The sequence below is a fragment of the Eptesicus fuscus genome, chromosome 1 (assembly GCF_027574615.1).
Source record: "Eptesicus fuscus isolate TK198812 chromosome 1, DD_ASM_mEF_20220401, whole genome shotgun sequence".
NCBI classification, from domain to species: Eukaryota; Metazoa; Chordata; class Mammalia; order Chiroptera; family Vespertilionidae; genus Eptesicus; species Eptesicus fuscus.
In genome coordinates, this window is record NC_072473.1 from 130,272,661 (window position 1) to 130,291,644 (window position 18,984).

General features: G+C 52.0%; 1 protein-coding gene across 2 annotated transcripts; it reads right to left on the bottom strand.

The window, feature by feature from the left end:
- Positions 1 to 2,138: 2,138 nt before the first annotated feature.
- On the bottom strand, positions 2,139 to 14,383 carry SUV39H1 (SUV39H1 histone lysine methyltransferase). 2 transcript variants are annotated; one of them, XM_008158210.3, is made up of 6 exons: positions 14,333 to 14,383; positions 12,089 to 12,234; positions 9,942 to 10,604; positions 4,372 to 4,518; positions 4,161 to 4,290; positions 2,139 to 3,450 (listed from the first exon to the last, which is right to left on the bottom strand). In XM_008158210.3, exons 1-6 carry the CDS (start codon positions 14,349 to 14,351, stop codon positions 3,317 to 3,319), a joined length of 1,239 nt encoding a protein of 412 aa, XP_008156432.1. In that variant the 5' UTR covers positions 14,352 to 14,383; the 3' UTR covers positions 2,139 to 3,316. The 2 variants fall into 2 exon arrangements, with proteins under 2 accessions (XP_008156432.1, XP_054574567.1); XM_054718592.1 differs by having other exon boundaries at positions 4,161 to 4,518.
- Between the last annotated feature and the right edge of the window lie 4,601 nt (positions 14,384 to 18,984).

The following is an 18,984-nucleotide window of genomic DNA, read 5'->3' on the forward strand; positions in this document are numbered from 1 at the left end:
CACTGAGTGGCCAGATTATTATGTGTTCAGAGATCATAATAATCTGGCCACTCAGTATGTATATGTATACACACACACACACACACACACACACACACACACAAATTTTAGAGGCCCAGGGCATGAATTTGTGCATGGGTGCGGTCCAGTCAGCCTGGCCAGGGGGAGGGGACATGGGCAGTTGGCCGGCCTGCCTACCGGTCAAACTGGTCAAGGGGACAATTTGCATATTAGCCTTTTATTATATAGGATATACACTGAGTGGCCAGAATATTATGCGTTCAGAGATCATAATAATCTGGCCACTCAGTGTATTTGGGGGGGCGGGTCACAAGGTGTGAAGTCTATGTAGGGGATTAGTATTCAGATTTTTAGATCTTTGAGCTCCTCTGTGGAGCGAGTGAGGCCTCTTGGGGATCTCTTGGTATATGAAGGCTCTGAGCTATTTTTAGGAAGTCTGTGTCCAGTACATGACCGCTGTGAACAGCAATCTGTGTCAAGATCATGGTCTCTGAGCTGGTTCAGGGCCTGTGTTTGAGTGTAGGACTTGGGAGCTCTTGGGTATTGTGTTCAGGGTGTGAGGTCTCTTAGTTGTCTGGTGGTCTGAGGTCTCTGAACCATCTGTCCATCTCTCTCCTAGTATGTAAGTTCTCTGAGGAATTGGTGGGTCTGTATCCCTGGTTCTGAAGTGTCTGAACACTGTGGGGGTCTGTAGGCAGACTTTCAGATGTGTGGGTTACAAAGCTTGAGGTCTCTGAAGCATTTGGTAGTCTTTCCTCTGGTGCCCTATTTGAACCATTTTGGGGTCTGTGCCAGGTGGGAGGTCTCTGAGCTGTACACAGATCTCCTTCCCAGGGTCAGAATTCTCTAAAAATGGTGTTTCTGGGCTGTGAGATCTCTAAGCTCTTTGGGGTCTATGTGGAAGACTTGAGGCTCTAAGTTGTTGTGGTACCATGTTCTAGGTAGTGAGGTCTTTGGGGTGTTTAGTGCTCTATTTTTCAGGATGTCTCTGAGCAATTTGGGGGTCTGTGTCCAAGAAGTAAGGTTTCAGGATCATTTAGGGATCTGTGTTCCGAGTGTGAGGTCTCAGGTGTTTGGGGTGTGACATCTCGGCTGTTTGAGGATCTGTCCCAGGATGGGAGGGTTCCAAGCAGTCTGGGAATCGATCATCAGGGTGTGAAAACTCTGAATAACTTAGGTAACAGTATCCCTGGCTGTGAGGTCTTTGAGATGTTTGTACATATCTATCCCAAAAGGAAGTTCTGTGATGTGTTTGGGGTCTAGATCCCAGCATAGGAGGCAGCAGTTAGGTCTTGGGGTGTTTGCGAGTCTGGCTCCCTAGTTTTGGTGTAGCCTGTTAGTTATTCAGGGCCTATGTCTGAGATCTCCGAGCTGGATGGAGATGTGTATCCCAGGTGTGAGGTCTCTAAGGTCTGGGGTTAGTACCCAGAGTATATGTCTGTGAGCTGTTGGGAGGCCTATGTCCTATGTGCTGTGTGTGGAGGTCTCTGAGCTTTTTAGGATTCTGTCACCTGTGTGTCAAGTCTTCCAAATCTTTGGGTAACTGTGTCACAGCATATGACATTTCTGAGCAAAAACAAAAGGCACAGCCTCACATTCAGGTTGAGGGATGATCAAAACAAGTATATTTGAAATATTATCTCCTTATTCTCCACTTTCTACCCTGGTGTATATTAGGTGCTCAGTAAGTATTTGCAGAAAATGTAAAGACAATAAAAATACAAAATGTTCTGTTTGAATGGAGTAGGCAGGCTTTGGGTTCTAAGTCTCTAAGGGCCAGGAGGGCCCAGCTAGAGTTGTATCATATTTCTGTATTTCCACTGTACTTATTTCTTGGGTTATTTTTGTTTATGGCAAGTGATAATGGTTTGTCTATTGAGACAGCAATGGACTTAGTTTGCTTTTTCAGTGCTTTTTAAAATTTAAGTATAAAACAAGCCTATTTTAAGTAAAGATGTTAGGGAGACAATGGTGGAGGTGGTATGCTGTGGGGGTGTTCTAGTCAAATGGTTGAGGTTTGAGGAACATGTCCCTGGGTACCCCAGCTCCCAGCCTCTCATCCCCCCAAGCCCACCTACGTGAGGTCTTCAATCCCCACACCTTGGTTTGTTCAGTCAACAACTCTTTTTATTGATGCCTACCCCAGGCTGGGTCGGGCCAAGAAATATACAAGAGGAGAATGAGATTCAGTCCATGCCTGAAAGTCAGTCTAGGGGCAGGGAGCACAGACACACAGACAGCCACACAGATCTGGTGGCAGGGCACAGTCTCACAGAGGGGCACTCTGGACACAGGTAGTCAGGGAAGGCTTCCTGGAGAAGACCTCACAGGGGAAGCAAGGGGTGAGGCAGCCATCAGAGCCTTCGTCTTCTGTACATCTGTGGGCAGGTCACTTTTGAGACTGTACTTGGCCTCCTGCCATATGGGCCCTTTCCTAGGATCCACCTCCACAGTTTTTAAGGCTTCCCTGAGACAATCTATGTAGACCAGGTGCTCAGCCCAGTGCCTGGCACCTCATCACCGCCCCATCAATGCACATTTTTGTCCTAAGTGCTATCTACAGCCTACCTAGGTCTTGGTTCCAGCTCTGAGTAGTCCCAGCAGTCGTCACACGCCGACGGGGCTCCCAGGCGCCTTCTGTGCACCTCATGGGCAGAGCTCAATCCCAGTCCACCTTAAGGGCTCGGAGAGTCTGGACTGCCTTCCTCTCATTGGCCAGTGACCAGTGAGCCATGGGCATCCACTCTCCTTCCAGTGGCATGTGGGCGTCTACTTCTGGGATGCAAAGCCTACATGTGAGCATAAGCAGAAACCAGTCCCCAGCCCTGCAGACCCTCTTTTTGTCACCGAGTGGGCTGGGAAGTCTGAACTCTGATGTCTGCCTGCCCTGGGGCAGCTTCCACACTCCCGGAGCAGCAGGGAGAGGGCCTGCAACAGACCTCTCAAGCTCCAGACTGAAGCAAGTGCATAACCATCTTTCTATTCTGGGGCTGGGGCTCAGCCCTTGGACCTCCATGATAGGCTGTGAATCTCAACTGCAGAAACACCTGATGTTGACAACTTACTTCGCAAAATGGGCAGAGGGTTGTTAAGTGCAACCCATGGAGCTGGGACGGGGAGAGGGGATTTCTGGCAGTCAGTCCTCACCACAACCCCAAGCACAGGGCAGGTGGGGGGAGGTGGAAGCAGGCGGGAGGCCCTGGCAGTCATTCCTCAACAGGAGGGCAAGTGGGTCCGGGGGTGGGTGAGATGGGCTTTAGGCCCCACAGTCAGTCTGGCCTCAGATTTCGAAGGGCTAGAAGAGGTATTTGCGGCAGGATTCAGTCCCACACTTGCATTCAATACGGACCCGCTTCTTGGGGGAGCCGGGGAGCACGGCCAGGCCAAAGTTGGAGTCCATGCGGGTGCTCTCCATGTCCACGGGGTCCACTGTGGAGTCACACAGCCAGGGAGGGCGGGAGGGGGGAGGGGACTTGTTAGAAGGCCTAGGTGTAGTGTCCCACTGCCCCTTTACCATGAGACCCAGGGAACGTGGGGGCTGGGAACAGGGCTGGGGCCAGGGCTTAGCACTAGAGGGTGTTCAAATGTTAGGAAGATGGCCAGGATTTGGGGGTTATGGGGGAAAGGAAGATGGCCAGGGGTTGTGGGTTGTGGGAGGCAGGGGGTGTTGGGGAGAACCAGGAGGGTTGTGGCAGGCAGAGGTCCAGGAATGAAGGGTCACCTGGGCATCAGAGGGCTATCTGAACTCTCCTGCCAAAGATCCCCTCTTGAGTGTCTCAGAGGTGGCTAGTTTGTCAAGTAGGGGACTGGTTGGAGGCCATAGAGTGTCCAGAGGCTTGGAATGAGGAAAGCCAAAAAGGGTTAGGAGCAGGGAGGGTTGGGGGACTGGGGATATTTCAGACAAGATAGGAGTCAGGAAAAGTATCTAATTCTCAAGCCAAACATCTTCCTCCCCCGGGAGTCTTGGGAGAAGTTGGTCCACGGGTTGGGAATGAGGGGACCCCCAAAGGGTAGGCAGGGTTCCAAAAGTCCAGATGGGAGATTGGGAGTCAGAAAGAGCATCTTAAAGCTCCTTGGGGAGGGGTCTTTGTGTCCCATGTCACTGTGTGCCCCTGCCCCCAGTCCCTTGACACCCCCACCTTGCATGTTGTAATCAAAAGTGAGCTCCTCGCCTGCCCAGATGGTCCTTGTGGCAAAGAAAGCAATGCGGGGCAGCCGCTCATCAAGGTTGTCTATGAAGACGTTGTACACCTGGAGGTTGGGGTCGCACTGGGAGAAAAAGAATAGCAGGAGGGTGAGGAGGGGACCAGCCTGCCCTTCCCGACCCTCGCCCACCTGCAGGGTACCCACACTGTGGTTGACAAAGTGGGAGATGTTGCCATAATAGGCGGCATCCACGGTGTACACATCTTCCACGTAGTCCAGGTCGAAGAGGTAGGTAGCACCCTGGCGGTCATAGATCTGGCCCCGCCGCTCTGCCTCCTCCGAAGTAATGATCTGGGGAGAGGGCCACGGGAGAGAGGGGATTGGCCAAGAAGGCTCAGGAAAGCCAGCACAGTGCCTGGCCCCCCAGGAGGAGAAAAACAAGTGAGCAGGGAGGCACCCCTACCCATGTGGCTGGCAGGCATGGACACATGGGAGGCAGTGAGGCAGAGGGTCTGTCAGTCCTTCCAGGGGGCTGGTCCTCAGCTTCCCACCACCCATCCACCCTCAGGCCTCTGGATGGTCTAGGGCAGCGGTCACCAACCGGTGGTCCGCAGACCACTGGTGGTCCATGAGGTCTGAAAGGTTGGTGACCGCTGGTTTAAGGAAACCTTTGGAGCAGCAGTTGCCAACTGGTGGTCCGTGAGGTCTAAAAGGTTGGTGACCGCTGGTCTAGGGAGTCTCTCAATGGTGAGTGAAGGCTGGCCACAAGGTCCAGTGCTGAGACAGTAGACAGACAGACAGACAGACAGAGACAGACACAGATATAGCCCCATCATGAGACCCATAGTGAGATATAGGAGATGCAAATCAAGGGCAAGAAAGAAAAAGACCCAGGGCTCAACAGAGAGGGGAGAGGAAAGCAGGGAGAATGAGAGGCTGACTGATCCAGGGCAGGGGGCCTGAGGCTTCGCAGGTCCCAGCACAAGACAAGAGAGCCAGCACAGGGCCATGTACACAGCAGTGAGAAGGACACAGAGAAGCAGAGCCCTGGGCTGGTGGGGAGAGGGAGACTGAATGGGAGGCTCAGACAGAAGAGCTAGAGGCACAGTGAGAAACAGACAGAAGCTTAATAGGAAAGATCCAGGTCCAGAGATAAGACCAAGATCCCTGAGAATCTCGGATGCAAGAAAAAGGCTGAGGCCAAAACCACAGAAGGGAGATGAAAGAGGAGACAGGAGCTTGGGTAGGAACCCCTCCCTCAGCCCCAAGGCTATGCAGTGTCAACTACTGGAATTTAAGATGACAGGAGTCATCTCTCTAAGGCTGGGTCCCCTGCTAACCTAGTAAACATGAAGCTGCTCCACAATCCTAGCCCTGACCGCTCCCTGCCTCCCAAATGCTGTACGTGGATTCTCCACCCCATCCCTATCCAGCCCAATCGCTCCTCTCCATCCCTCAAGTTCCTTCTTCCCCCTGGGGCCAACCATAACAGCCTTCTGGTAACCCCACATGTAGCTAACCATGCCAGTCTATGGGTGAGGGTTCCCTGGTACCTAAAACTGCCCACGCCTCAGCCTAGGGTCCCTCCAGACCAGGCAGATCTTTCTCCTCTCCCAGGTTTCCGCCCAGCCCTCAAAAACAAGTGCCCGCAGTGGACAGCACACAGCAGATTCGCAAGAAATGCCATTTTATTCTATCTAGCCCAGCAACCTATTCCCTGTCCAGCAGCGGTCCTACTGGCAACTCAAACACTCTTACACACACACACACACACACACACACACACACACACACACACACGACTTCTTCCTTCCCTCTCCTTTTGTTGCAGACCCAGTGCCCATCACCAGCCCCCTTCTGACACTGGATCTACCCTTGCCTCCTTCTTTCTCACCCACATGCCAGCTAGCAGCCATGCTGTTTCTACTTTCAGATCTCCCCTTCTAGCTTTGGGCACCCTGTTTTCTCCACCCTGGATGGCCACACTAGTGTCCTGTCTCCTACCTGCCTCTTACACCATCACCTTCAGCCTCTATCCCCTGTCAAATGCTGATCAACAAACACCTTTAGGAGACCAAGATTTATCCCTCAGATCACACTGCTCACTGCCCCATACTCCAGCTTTTCCTTCAGGAACCCGGAGGAAAAGGGTTTATTTATTCACCCACTCATTCATTCAGTGGACTTTTATGAGGCTTACCCTGTGCCTGGTCCTAGTGCTCAGAAGTCAGTGTCTGCAAAGGCAGACATGGGCCACAGTTGGGTGGGGGAGCCACAGGGACCAGGCCCAGTCCTATCTTTCATGGGACAGTCTTGTGACAGAGAAAAGACGGACTCAGACATTCACAGGGAAAGAATGAGGAAGGTTTCAGGAGCAATGAGAAAGAGAAACACCACCGGAAGCAAGCCGCAGACCATCAAAGGGCTTTGACACTAGGTTGAAGAGTGGGGACTCTCTCCTGAGGGACACGACAGGGGACACAGCAGCGTTTTGAGGAGAATGGCAAGGCCAGTCTCCCTCTACCACCTGGAGAGCACACACTCTTGTTTTGTGGCGGCAGCTCCAGATGTTCTTTCTCTGCGCAGCCTTCCTCAGTCTCCCAGAGCCGACCCACCAGGCCTCTCTGAAGCCCTGGGATCGAAGGGCAGCCTCTGCTGGGCTTCCAGCATTCTGGGTGGTGTCTGAGCCAGAGTGTTCCTTTCAGCCCCTCCCCAACCAGAGGGAATGCCCTATAATTTCCCCAGTCTCATCTTCCTGCCTGTTCTGCCCCTACCTGCTCCCCCAGTCTCACCAGGAATGAGTCACACTGCAAGCCCTCCAGGGCACAAACCGTTCCTGCTGTCTTCTTTTCAGGCTGGGCCACCCGGATCACTCGGGGACAAATCAGTTCACAAATCAGTTCGTGTTTCTGCTCCCTAGCAACTCTCCACAATGACTGGGGAAGATAGATGGGCTAGAAGCTGGCAGCTTAGAAAGGGTGTTGATGTGAACAGGAACCAGAAGACTCTGCCCCCTCCCCGATAATGGGACCCTAAATGTTCTCTCCCTACACGTGTCTCCTCAGCCAAAAAACCAGAAAACAAAAAACTCCACCAGGTCTGGCAAGGCACCAATTTTAGACACTTGGACCTTTTCTTTTTTTGTATCCACTTGACTAACTTGATGACTCTGAGCCCTTTACTGAGCCCTTTACTATACTACTCTAGGCCTCAGTTTTCCCATCTGTAGAATGGGGATGACAATGACAACAATCCCAGCCAGACAGGGGCTGTTGTAAAGATTCAACAAGGTGAGAGATGTGAAAGGTGTTTCTGTTTTCGTTTCAGTTAGGAACAAAGCAGTGTTAGGAGAGGTTGTGCGTCCTGTATCTTGTCAAAATCTAAGATGCTCCCTTTATTGTATGTGCCCTTTCCCCAAGAAAGGAAAAACTGCTCTATACTGAATAGTGTTTAAATGTTTCACACATGACAACTCATTTAGTTCTTACACAAGTGTATGAGGTGGGTGCGCTTATCATCCCCATTCTACAGATTAGGAGACAGACACAAGGAGGTGAAGTGACAGCTGGTGAGTGGGGGAGCTAGGATTCAATCTCGGGCACCAGGCTCCACCCTCCTGCCCATTTTGCCATGCTGCCTCCTCAGGAGGATGCAAGATGAGTTTGGCTCTGGTAGTATTTGGGGGCCTCTGTTGCCATCAGGAGGTCCCATAGGTCTGAGGGTACTGGAGGGGGGCCTGGAAGGTGCTGAATGTAGCAGGAGGGAGGCTAAGAAATAGCTCAGAATATGTGGAGAGTAGGAAGAGTAAAGACAGGGAGCAAGAGGGTCCCTGGAAACCCTGATGTTTCCAGGGTAGAGGAGTCAGCACACTGAGGAAGAACAGCCAGAAAAGTACCCGGCTCAGGGGACTTTGGGGTGCCTGGGGGCTGCAGATTCTTCCTCCGCTTTGCCTCAGGATCCTGAGCTGTAGACAGCCTTTCCTTAAGATCGTCAGTACAGTAGAGTGAGGCTAGAGACACTATCTGTCCTGGACCTCCTCTAGGACTGCCGGGCTCCTGTGCGGTCAGGACACCGCCTCCTCTAGGCCATCAGGGGCTCTGGAGTATGCACACATCCTCCTCCAGAATGGTGACATCCCTCTGAGGTGTAAACATCTCCTCCCAACTGTTAGCATCCCTCGGAGGTCTGGACACCTCCTCCAGAGCGTCAGGACCTAAGGGTTTAGACAGTTCCTCTAGGTTTAGAGTCCTCCTGGGTGTAGACCTGATCTCCTTTAGACAGTCAAAATCCCTCTGGGGTGAGGACACTTCTTTTTCTCGACTGTCAGGACAGTGTGGGTGCGGACACCTCCTAAGGCAGACCACCAGGGTCCTCGGGAGTGTGGAGCGTTTGCTCTCATCCTCTAGGTCACTCCGGGATGTGGACATCTCTTCCTGCGGATTGTCAGGACCCCTCTGGGGTAATGCCACCTCCTCCTCCTTCCAGACTGTCAGGTCCTTTGATGTGTGGACACTGCCTCCACCAGACCGCCAGGATTACCTAGGGTATGGACAGTCCCTCATCCAGACTGTCAGGGTGGACTGCTCTGCCCCCAGACCGTCTCTGCCCCTCAGGGCAATGGCCCTCTCTACTTGACAGTTTGTCAGAGTGGGAGCCTCTCCTCTTCATCAGTTTCATTGCTGCTGTTCACACATCCTCAGGGGTACGGCCCTTATGCCAATTTCCGTCACTTCCCAATCCTAGCAACCCCTGAGAAACCTGTGGAAATATGGAGGCACTTAGGGCTGTCACCATGACAGGGCCCACTCATGGACTGAGATGGTCCAGGGAAGTTAAATGCTCCTCAGTGCATGAGACGGTCCTACCTAACGAAGAACTGCCCGCCCCAAATGCTCAATGCCTCCCCCCTTTGAAAGCGACACTGCAGACACTTGCTAGTTCTTCCCCCAAATGCCTGTTTTCCACCTGGGCACACAGCTAAGTCATACTTCTCAGCCTGCCCTGCATGGAGGCAAGGCCAGGGACTCGGTTCCAGGCGGTGGATGTGGACAGAAGTGATGTGCACTGCGTCCAGGCCTGGCCCCTTAGGAACCTCCCCCCGCCTCCCCCACTCTTGGTCTACTTACCAGGCAGGGTTGAGGATCAGAGGCAGCTCCAAGGCTCTCAGGCATGGCAAAGGCACAAGAGGGAAAGAGCCTCGTAGCCGCACCACTGTATACAAGGACACTACCCACACACCCATGCCAGACAGTCACAGGAGCAAACAGACTTTAACATAGCTGGTCTTTCCGGTATCCTGCAAGTCTAGAGGAGGAAGCAGCCAACCTCCGCAAGGCACGTCTTATGTCCCACTCCTGACTGCTCTTTTTGTGCAGATTAGTAAAAGGCGCTCTTTCTGGGAAGACACTGCTGAGCAGTAAGCTGGACCCTTGTTAAAGGAGAAATGCCTTTTCAGGTAACGCAACCTTGTGCAGCCCACACGGCCCATTACAAGGAACACTGCCTGGATTTCCGTTCCCACTCTCCTCTTTGCTAGGTACCCTTATGAAATCAACCCCGTCTAGAAGTGTTTCAATGTACTTTTAACTGCCAGCCTGGAATACTCTCTCCCCTGCCTGGAGAGCCCTAGCACTTGGGCCAACCACCACCACCACCCACATTTTCCACAGTGAAAGCAGGAAAGTTGTAGGCACACTGTGATGAGAGCTGGGCGCACACAGTAGGAACACAAGGTGGGAAGAGCTGCACACACACGCATGGTCCTGACTCCCTACCTCTCCCACGTACTCCATGACGAAGCTGTTCTTGCGGATCTTCTCCAGGGTGCGGACACCCCAGCCACGCCCATCATCCGTGCGGAAGATGCAGAGGTTGTAGCGGATGCCCTTCTGTACCACACGGTTGGGGCAGTCATAGCCACAGCGGCAACGGGAGTTGCACTCGTAGATGGGCAGCCCAGCTCGCAGCCGCACCTGGCCCTGGTCGTTGTAGGCAAACTTGTGCAGCGATGCCCCGGGGCAGCAGCCTCCAGCGGGTGCCCACAAGCAGTCCTTACACTCACAGCCCACGGCCACCTGGTTGAGGGTGATGCCCTCACCAACGCGGTACTCGTTAATGTATACAAAGGCCCGAGGGGGGCCATCCAGATCCACCTCATTCTCTACGGTGATGCGTCCCAGGTGGTTGCGCTTGGCATTGAGCTCCTGCTCCCAGAGCTGGAGTGCCCGTCTCTGCTTGGCCTTCTGCACCAGGTAGCTGGCCAAGCTTGGGTCCAGGTGCCGGGGTGGCTTTGACCGGTGGCGCCGCCGGAGCAACTCTCGTTCTAAGTCCTTGTGGAACTGCTTGAGAATGCGCACACACTTGAGATTCTGCCGTGGCTCCCAGGTACTCTCTGACTCTGGGTATCCACGCCATTTTACCAGGTAATACTCCTGTTCCTGTTGGGGGGACCAGGGGGATGGGGGCCACCATAAGTGGCGAGACCCTTGGGCCAGCCCTCGTGAGATTTCCATTCCAGAACCAATGGATAACACCCAAACCACACCCCACCCTTTTCTGGAATGGCTCCATGCACTGGTTAAAAAGCATGGGCTCTAAAGCCAGGATCAGTAGGTTCAAATCCTGTTCTACTCGTACGGTCTAAATTCTAACTTTTTTAAAAGTAATTTTAATTTACTTTCAGAGAGAAAGAGAGAGAGAGAGAAACATCGGTGTGAGAGTGAAACAAATGACCAGCCACCTCCTGCACACCCCCGACAGGGAATCAAACCCGCAACCTGGGCATGTGCCCTGGGAATGGAACCAGCAACCTTTCAGTGCATGGGGCGATGCCCAACCAAGGTAGCCACGCTGGCCAGGGTTAAATTCTAAATTTTAATTTTATCTCCTAAACCTACTCCCTCCTGCTAGCAGCTCAGGCCCCAACTCTTGGAGTCATCCTTGCCCCCTTTCTCTAGCACTCCTCACATCCACCCTCGGCAAACCCTGTCAACCCCACCTTCAGACTACATCCAGAATCCGACCACTCCCAACCATCATCACTGCCACCACTATCCTCACTCGCCTGGACTGCAGCAGCGGCCTCCTCTCTGGTCCCCGTGCCCCTATAGTCTGTTCTCCAAACAGCAGCCAGAGGGACCTTTTCTGGCTGGGGGCAGCTATAGGACACAGTTTCACTACACAGACACCCTGGGTACAAATTCTGAACCTTCGTCCCCTAGCGGTATGGCCTTGGACAAGTTATTTAATTTTGCTGAGCCTTGGTTTCCTCATCTGTAAATAAGGAAAAAAGCTTAAATTTTTTTTGTTAACATTCATTATGTAGCATGTACTGTTCTAATGTACTGTACTATTAACTAATTTAATCCTCACAACTCTATATGAGGTAGACACTACTAAGCATCCCCATTTTATAGATAAGGAAAATAAAGTACAGAGAATTTGCATTAAGTATCCTGAGGTTACACGGCTAGGATTTGAACTGAAGCGTGCTAACTCCAGTCTGTTCTCTTAACTATGCTAACATTACCTCCTGTGGCCATAACAGCAGTTCCCATTTCACAGTGTTGTTGGGGGGATTAACTGAGTTTCTGACGGCAAGCACCTTGCAAAAGTGTTCAATAACCGTTAGCTATCCTCATCCCCACTCTTGGGCTCAGCGGCTCAACTGGTTTGTATGCTTAGGGAAGTGGGAGGAGAGACTTATTTGGGGCTTCATCCCGGCTCCTGGCTCCCTCAGAAAGTTACTAGGTTTCTCCACCAGTGAGATAGAAATGAGAAGAGGGCCTACTAATCCTATTTTTTTTAAGATCAGAGAAGAAAATTCCATTTAGAATCAAATGCAGACAGTAGGGCAAGGGAGCAGGAAGGAAGCCAGCTTCCTTGAGACACCCCTGCCCGGCCATGGTCACCCCAGACTCACGCGGATCTTCTTGTAATCACACAGGTACTCGACTTCAAAGTCATAGAGATTCCTCTTGGAGATTCCGAGGGCAGGGCATGAGAGCTTGGCCAAGCGGCACAGGTCCTGGAGCTGATTCCAAGAAGATTTGCAACACACACTGCAGCCTAGAACATAAAAAACATTACTGGGCATCCTGGCAAGGCCAGGAGTCAAAGAGTCCCCCAGGTCCTTCCTGGGACTTCTGAAGAATTCCGAGTCAGTGAAACTTAACCCACGGGTCTTCCAAATGCTAAGACCTTTCTACCACAAAAATGTGCCAGTTCCTTCAACCCCAATGCTCACTATCCAAGGCTACTCCTGTAGCAAAAGACCTCCAAGTAGGATCTGCTGCAGGGACTGTCCTAAAGGGATCTATTCCCAGAGCTCCCAACTCCCTCTCTACTATTCCTACAACTGCCTGCAAAACCATCCAAGCGTTCAGGGCCTAATCCTCCTCTCCTCCACACTTTGCAAAAAGAGAACAACCTCCCATCTCAGGAGGGAGCAGTGCCCCGAGAGTGTAGGTGGTATGAGGTGACTATATCCAGGGCACCAAACAAACTGGAAAGACTGGTCAGCAAGCCCTGATCTGAAATCCCTGGGGGCCAGATGTGTCTTGGTAATTTTTAATTTTATTTTCCAAGCGTAGATCGAGGTATAGCCCACATATTACCTAACACCCCCCGTGGAGTCAGGGGCTTCAAGTCATAATCAAACACTTCAATAATTCTGCAGCAAAAGTCTGGATTTTCACATTAAAGAGGAGAAATAAAGATGTAAGGTAGCGCCACCGAACAGTCCCACGGTATAGTCTAGTTTTGCCACTGAATGGTGCCAAACTTAAGAGTTCAGAGCTTTTTAAATTTCGGAGTTATGAATAAGAGAGTGTGCAGTGGTGTTAGATTACAGGAAGCCTCGCTGAATGATTATCTGGGTGCCTTAAACCCACGAGGCATATTTTTTTCACACTGCATTTTTGGCTGTCTCAGCCTCAGCCACATTTCTGTGAAGGGTAAAGCTTGCCCAAAGGAATTCAGGAGCAGGCAAAGCAGTAATAGGCTAGTGACAATGCTTCTTTAAATATACCTGGGGTGTTTCTGGGGCTACCCAAAATTTTCAAGACACACCGATCTTTTTAAAAAAAGCCTTCTGATTCAAAGATTCAAGGTACATCCTTAATGCGCTTTAGAAGCCATTTTATCAGATCATTTCCCACATTATAAACGTACAGTCATTCCTAACCCTGTTAATATTTTCTACCTCCCATTCAAAAAATAAAACACTGAAACTCATGATGAAATGCTGTGTCAACCTCAACATGTATAAGAGCTTTGCAACATTATTTTGTGTGCACTACCCCCTACACACACACACACACACACACACACACACACACACACACACACACAAGAGGCCTAGTGGAGACACGGCCTGTGCCCACACCTTCCTCTCCCTATGACGTCTCTCCCTTTCAAATCCCTCAACTTGCATTTGAACCCCCACTAAAGTGGTCCCAACTCACATCTCCAGCTGCTGGCGCCGCACTGACCACAGGTGGAATCTCCTATCCCTTAGCGTCCCCCGCCACACTCATGGAACCCATCCTCCCCGCAGCTTTCCTTACCCAGAGGAGCCCCCCGCCCCCAATATACTGAGAAAATCACCCCTTTTCCCCCTGCACACGGAGGAGTCCAGCTCTCCCATTCCGGAAGACCCTGCCCCTCTTCCTGAGGGAGTCCCCTCTAGCGCAGACCCTTCCCTCATCACGCTGAGAGGGGAGAGACCCAGAGCACAAGATCCCCCCGCCCCCCACTCTCCAAAGGAGGTTCGTGCCCTCCCCTTCTCTCTCCTTCCGGCGTCTCGCGTGGACACCCAGCGGGTAACGGTCACCGGCGGCTGATTTTCCCGCGCGCGGGCACGGCCTCCCAGACCAGCTGCCCCCGCGCGCGCGCGCACGCGCCGTCCAGTCGCTGCCGAGGCGCGCGCCCCCTCGCCAGTGCCCACTACACCCCGCGCCCGCCGCCGCGAAGCACGCGCCCCCTCCTCTCCGCCCCGCCCTGCCTCGCGCGCCAGGCCCGCGCTCCCCGGCCCCGGCCTCTCGGCGCTGGGCTTCCGGCTCCCGGCTCCGTGGCTTCGGACGCCCGGGTCCCAAGCCCGCCACGCTACCCCTCCAGCCCACGCAGCCCGGCCAGCGGGCCGGCGCCGCTGCCACCACTCCTTCACCTTTTAAATTTTCCGCCATCTTTCCCCACGGCTAACGACATTCGGGCCTAACCGGCCTCGCGAGAAGAGACCTCGCGCGGGCGTGGCCGAGAACGCGCAGCCTATTGGCCGCCCCGCTCCGCGAGCAGGGCCCGCGCGGACCAACCGGCGAGCCGTGACCGGCCCCCTCCCGCCACTCCGCTCGGTCCCGGAGGCGGATGCTCGCCGGCGCTTTCCCAGCGTGCGTCTGCGCGGCGGCGGCGGCAGCGGCGGCGGCTACGGAGGTTGCGGGAGGCCCTGCCGGTCCTCCGGTCTGTCTGTCACGCCGTCAGCCAATCGTGTTGTCAGCCAGCCAGACCGGGGCGGCCGGGGTTGGAAGGCTGCTGGCGGAAATCCGTCGTTCTGTCAGACCCCCAGTGACCACCCCCAGGCGGCCCGTCACGTTTTAAGCCCGAGCAGATCGTGACTCCCCGCCTACGGCAGACGACGCTCCCACACTGCTGCTCGCTCTCAGAATCAGTCCTGACTCAAACGGCACAATGGGTCTCATCACAGCTGCCTATCAGACCCCGCCTGCCGTGCCTGCCATTCACACTATCAGTCACCAGCAGCAGCCATCCGCGGGCACTCCCCCACCCCCCGCCAGCGGCAAGTCCCTAGAGGCGGACATGCTATGCTTACTAACAGCCACACTGCCAGTCAGCCTGTCACTGCCCCAGCCGGTCCCCGGTCCCCGTCCCTTCTTCGCTGGCAGTCACTCAAGCAGCGGTTTCTCTGCCTGTCGTTGCACTGGCACCTGCTCTGAATCTCCCCGGGGAAGGGGAAGTCATCTCTCTCCCCACTCCCGGAGCCCCAGACACCAGCCATGCCCTCGGGCGGGCTGCCATTAGGTCAGGCCTGGCTGGCATTGTGGGCATCTCATGTAGCCCTGTCAGGCAGTCACACTATCTGCCATCAGTTGTCAAACGACTGTCAGTCCCCGCTCATTCCGACCATGGTCAGATAGTTTATTCTCTCAGAGCAAATAGTCACAGAAACTAAAGGTAGCATTAAGCCTCCAAGCCACCTGACAGTGGGTCAGCAGTCTGTCCTTTCTCGGGGAGGCATACCCCCCACTGGACAGTCAGCCATCAGGGCAACTGTGATTCTTTGTTGTTGTTTTTGTTTGTTTGTTGATCCTCACCCGAGGATATTTTTCCATTGATCTTTTGGAGAGAGTGGAAGAGAGAGGGAAAGACAGAGGGAAACATCGATGTCAGAGAAACACATCGATTGGTTGCCTCCTGCACACGCCCTGACCAGGGCCTGGGCTGGGGAGGAGCCTGCAACCAAGGTACACCTAGGTACCTGCCATTGTCCGGAATCGAACCCAGGACCCTTTGGTCCTCAGGCCAACGCTCTATCCACTGAGCCAAACCGGCTAGGTCTGGGCAACTGTGATTCTAATCTCATACACTCATCAATTCAGGCAGCTACACTGCTTTTTCTTGGTCAGCTGGCTTGTGACCCATTGTGTCTGCCCTTCATCATATTGTAGATCAGCCAGGTAGCCAGGCTCAGCATCCAACTGAGCACGTGATCTGTCAAACATGCTGTAATTTGGTCAGGGCGGACAGTCAGTCACCAGAGACAGCTGCTTATCAGAGGGCCACAGATCTGTCCATCAGCCAGCCTGAAGTGTCCCCAGGGTAGCCCTCCTTTACACATTACCAGGCAGAGTAACATCCAGACACTCCCTCCAGCCAGGTGTGATTCCCAGCAATAGTCATCCTCCACCCACAGCATCCATGGGTCAGGAGTCATCCAGCATGTCAGTCCCTCTGGAGGCTTCCAGTCTTCTACACTGTCAGAACCCCAGCCCCAGTCAGTCCCAGGTGGGCTGTAATTGTTAGCTATTCAGTACTGCACAGCATCAGGAAACCTTAAGTCAGCTCCTGAAATTGCCTCTCCCTTTGTCGGTCCATGAGTTATGTAGTCAACCAAACAGTTATATAGTCAACCTTATAACTGTATAGGGTTATACAGTTATAAGGTTACTAGAGCCGAGTGCACGAATTCGTGCACCTGTGGGGTCCCTTGGCCTGGCCTGCAGGGTCAGGCTGAAACTGGCTCTCCAACATCCCCTGAGGGGTTCCGGATTGCAAGAGGGCACAGGCCAGGCCTAGAGACCACACCGGTGCATGATTGGCCGGGGAGGGACCACGGGAGGTTGGCCAGCTGGGGAGGGACCTCCGGAGGGCTCCAGGCATAGCATCTTCCCTTGGTGGTCAGTGTGCATCATAGCGACTGGTCAAATGGTCGAACAAACGGTTGGACACTTAGCATATTAAGCTTTTATTATATAGCATTCTGTCTGTCAGTCCAGCTGTGAGCTGTTTGGAGAAATGACAGGTTCCATCAGCCCCTGCTTGCCATAAGTGGAACAGTCAACAGCATAAGTCCCACCATATATTCCCCTTCCTTCCCTAATTCCATCTAGAACAGAGTCTGATGCTAGTCCTCACAGGCCCCCAGTCTCCTGGGGCAGGCAGTTCCCTCCCACTCCCTGGCATCCAAGAGACCTGTCCAACCCATGAGAGTGGTTTAAAGTATGATGTGTGTGTTTTTTCTTAAAACTTTAAAAATATAATGTTAAAGGAATTTTAAAAGGAAAAAACTCCTAGACACAATGTTTCCCTGATCCTTTCCAGTTTTTTCTATAGATACATTCCCAAAACAAGTATTCTGGAGGGCAAGTCCTGAAGGAGGAGGAGGAGGAGGAGGAGGAGGAGGAGGAGGAGGAGGAGGAGGAGGGGCAACCCAGTGGGCTCCCAGTTGGAAATTTGTTACATGGTGTGACCCCCATTGTATAGATAAGGAAACTGAGACTCAGAGGTGTGGCATCTTGCCTGGGTTCTACAGCAGATCTAGATCTAGCTGATGGCCTCTTCCATTGCCATTGGCCAGGACTTGGTTTACACAGGGAACTGGGCAGAACCAAATTTTAATACTAAGGGGGGGGGAGTCTCTGTTTTCCACTATAAATATAACACAAACTATATGTGATTTTGTAATAGCCATTGGTAATCAATGAGATTTCATAATAGCCGTCTTAGATCTCTGGAGCCCTGATGTCCCTTGTCTAGGTAATTCTTCTGGGTTGCTAGTGAGCAAACCGTTTGTGATCACATGATCATCTCTATTCCTGTTACATAGGACTGACTGAAATTACAACTGGATTGAGCAAAAAAGGGATTAAGATGGTTAAGACTCAAACTTGGGAGGAACTAAGGCAGTGGAAGAGCTCAGAACATGTGAAATTCCTTAAATAAAAATTTATTAACTTTAAATAATTGTGCCTATTACAAATAGTAAAACCCCTATTGTAGAAAAAGAAAGAGGGGGATTCTGCCCATTAGGATCCTGTGTGAGTTGTGTGCATGGAGAGTGGGGAAGTCTAACCATTGAGAACTCTCTTGATCTGGTGTTGATTGAACAGTTTTTAAAAAAATAAATAAGTGAATGAATAAAGAACGCTCCCACTCATTTACCACAATCAGCCCCATGCCGAGCTTTTCCCCACTTTAGGGCCTTTGCACTAGCTGTTCCTTCTGCCTGGAATGCCCTTCCCCCAAATACTCACCTGGTTGACTCCTTTGCCTTTAGGTTCAGCATAGCTGTCACCTCCTCCAAGTGGCTTTCCCTGAACACCATGTCTGAATGTCATTTCCCCTCAGCACACAGCACTTATCAAGGTCTGTAACTATCTTTTGTTTCTATTTTATTCCTTCTTTCTTGTCTGTCTCCTCCCCTAGAATGTCAGCCCCTAGAATGTCAACCCCACTAGGGCAAGAATTTTTGTCGATTTTTCCCACTGCTTTATCCCAGACTCTAAAGTAGTGCCTGACAATAAATATTTGCGGGAAGAAAAAGGGCAGAAGGAAACAAAGAAATACAGGTTAAATGACTGAGGAAACAAGTGAATGAATGAATGTATGTGTAAAGCTAAGTAAATGAAAAAGGATAGATGAGCGGGGGGGGGGGGCAGGGTGGAGGGGGGACAATGGGAAAATAAGGGGACATATGTGGCCCAACTAGAGTGGCTCAGCAGTTGAGCGTTGACCTATGAACCAGGAGATCACGATTTGATTCTGTCGGACAAGCAGGAGGCAGCCGATCAACGATTCTCTCTCATCATTAATGTTTGTATCTCTCTCTCTCTCTCCTCTCTCCTCTCTCTCTCTCTCTCTCTCCCTCCCTCTCTAAAATCAATTAAAAGAATATTTTTAGAGAAAGTCATGTTATGTTTTTTTAAAAATATATTTTTATTGATTTCAGAGATGAAGGGAGAGGCAGAGAGAGATGGAAACATCAATGATGAGAGAGAGCCATGGATCGGCTGCCTCCTGCACACCCCACCCTGAGGATCAAGCCCACAAACCTGGGCATGTGCCCTTGACCGGAATCGAACCTGGGGACCCTTCAGTCTGCAGGCCAACGCTCTATCCACTGAGCCAAACCAGCTAGGACAAAAAATATATATATTTTTAAAAAGGGGGAGACATATGTAATACTTTCAATAATAAATAAAATAAAAAGTAAATTTAAAAAACAGGATAGATGAATAAAAAGGACTTTGGGAGAAAAGGACCCAAAATTCCCACATTTGGAATATAAACAAACCGAGATTTAGA

Excerpts from the sequence above, each read along its gene's own strand:
- SUV39H1 (XM_054718592.1), bottom strand. Across the intron at positions 4,519-9,941 it reads TCATGGAGTACGTGGGAGAG|ATCATTACTTCGGAGGAGGC; the intron begins GTAGGGAGTCAG and ends CCCTCTCCCCAG. Across the intron at positions 3,451-4,160 it reads TTTTGATTACAACATGCAAG|TGGACCCCGTGGACATGGAG; the intron begins GTGGGGGTGTCA and ends GTGACTCCACAG.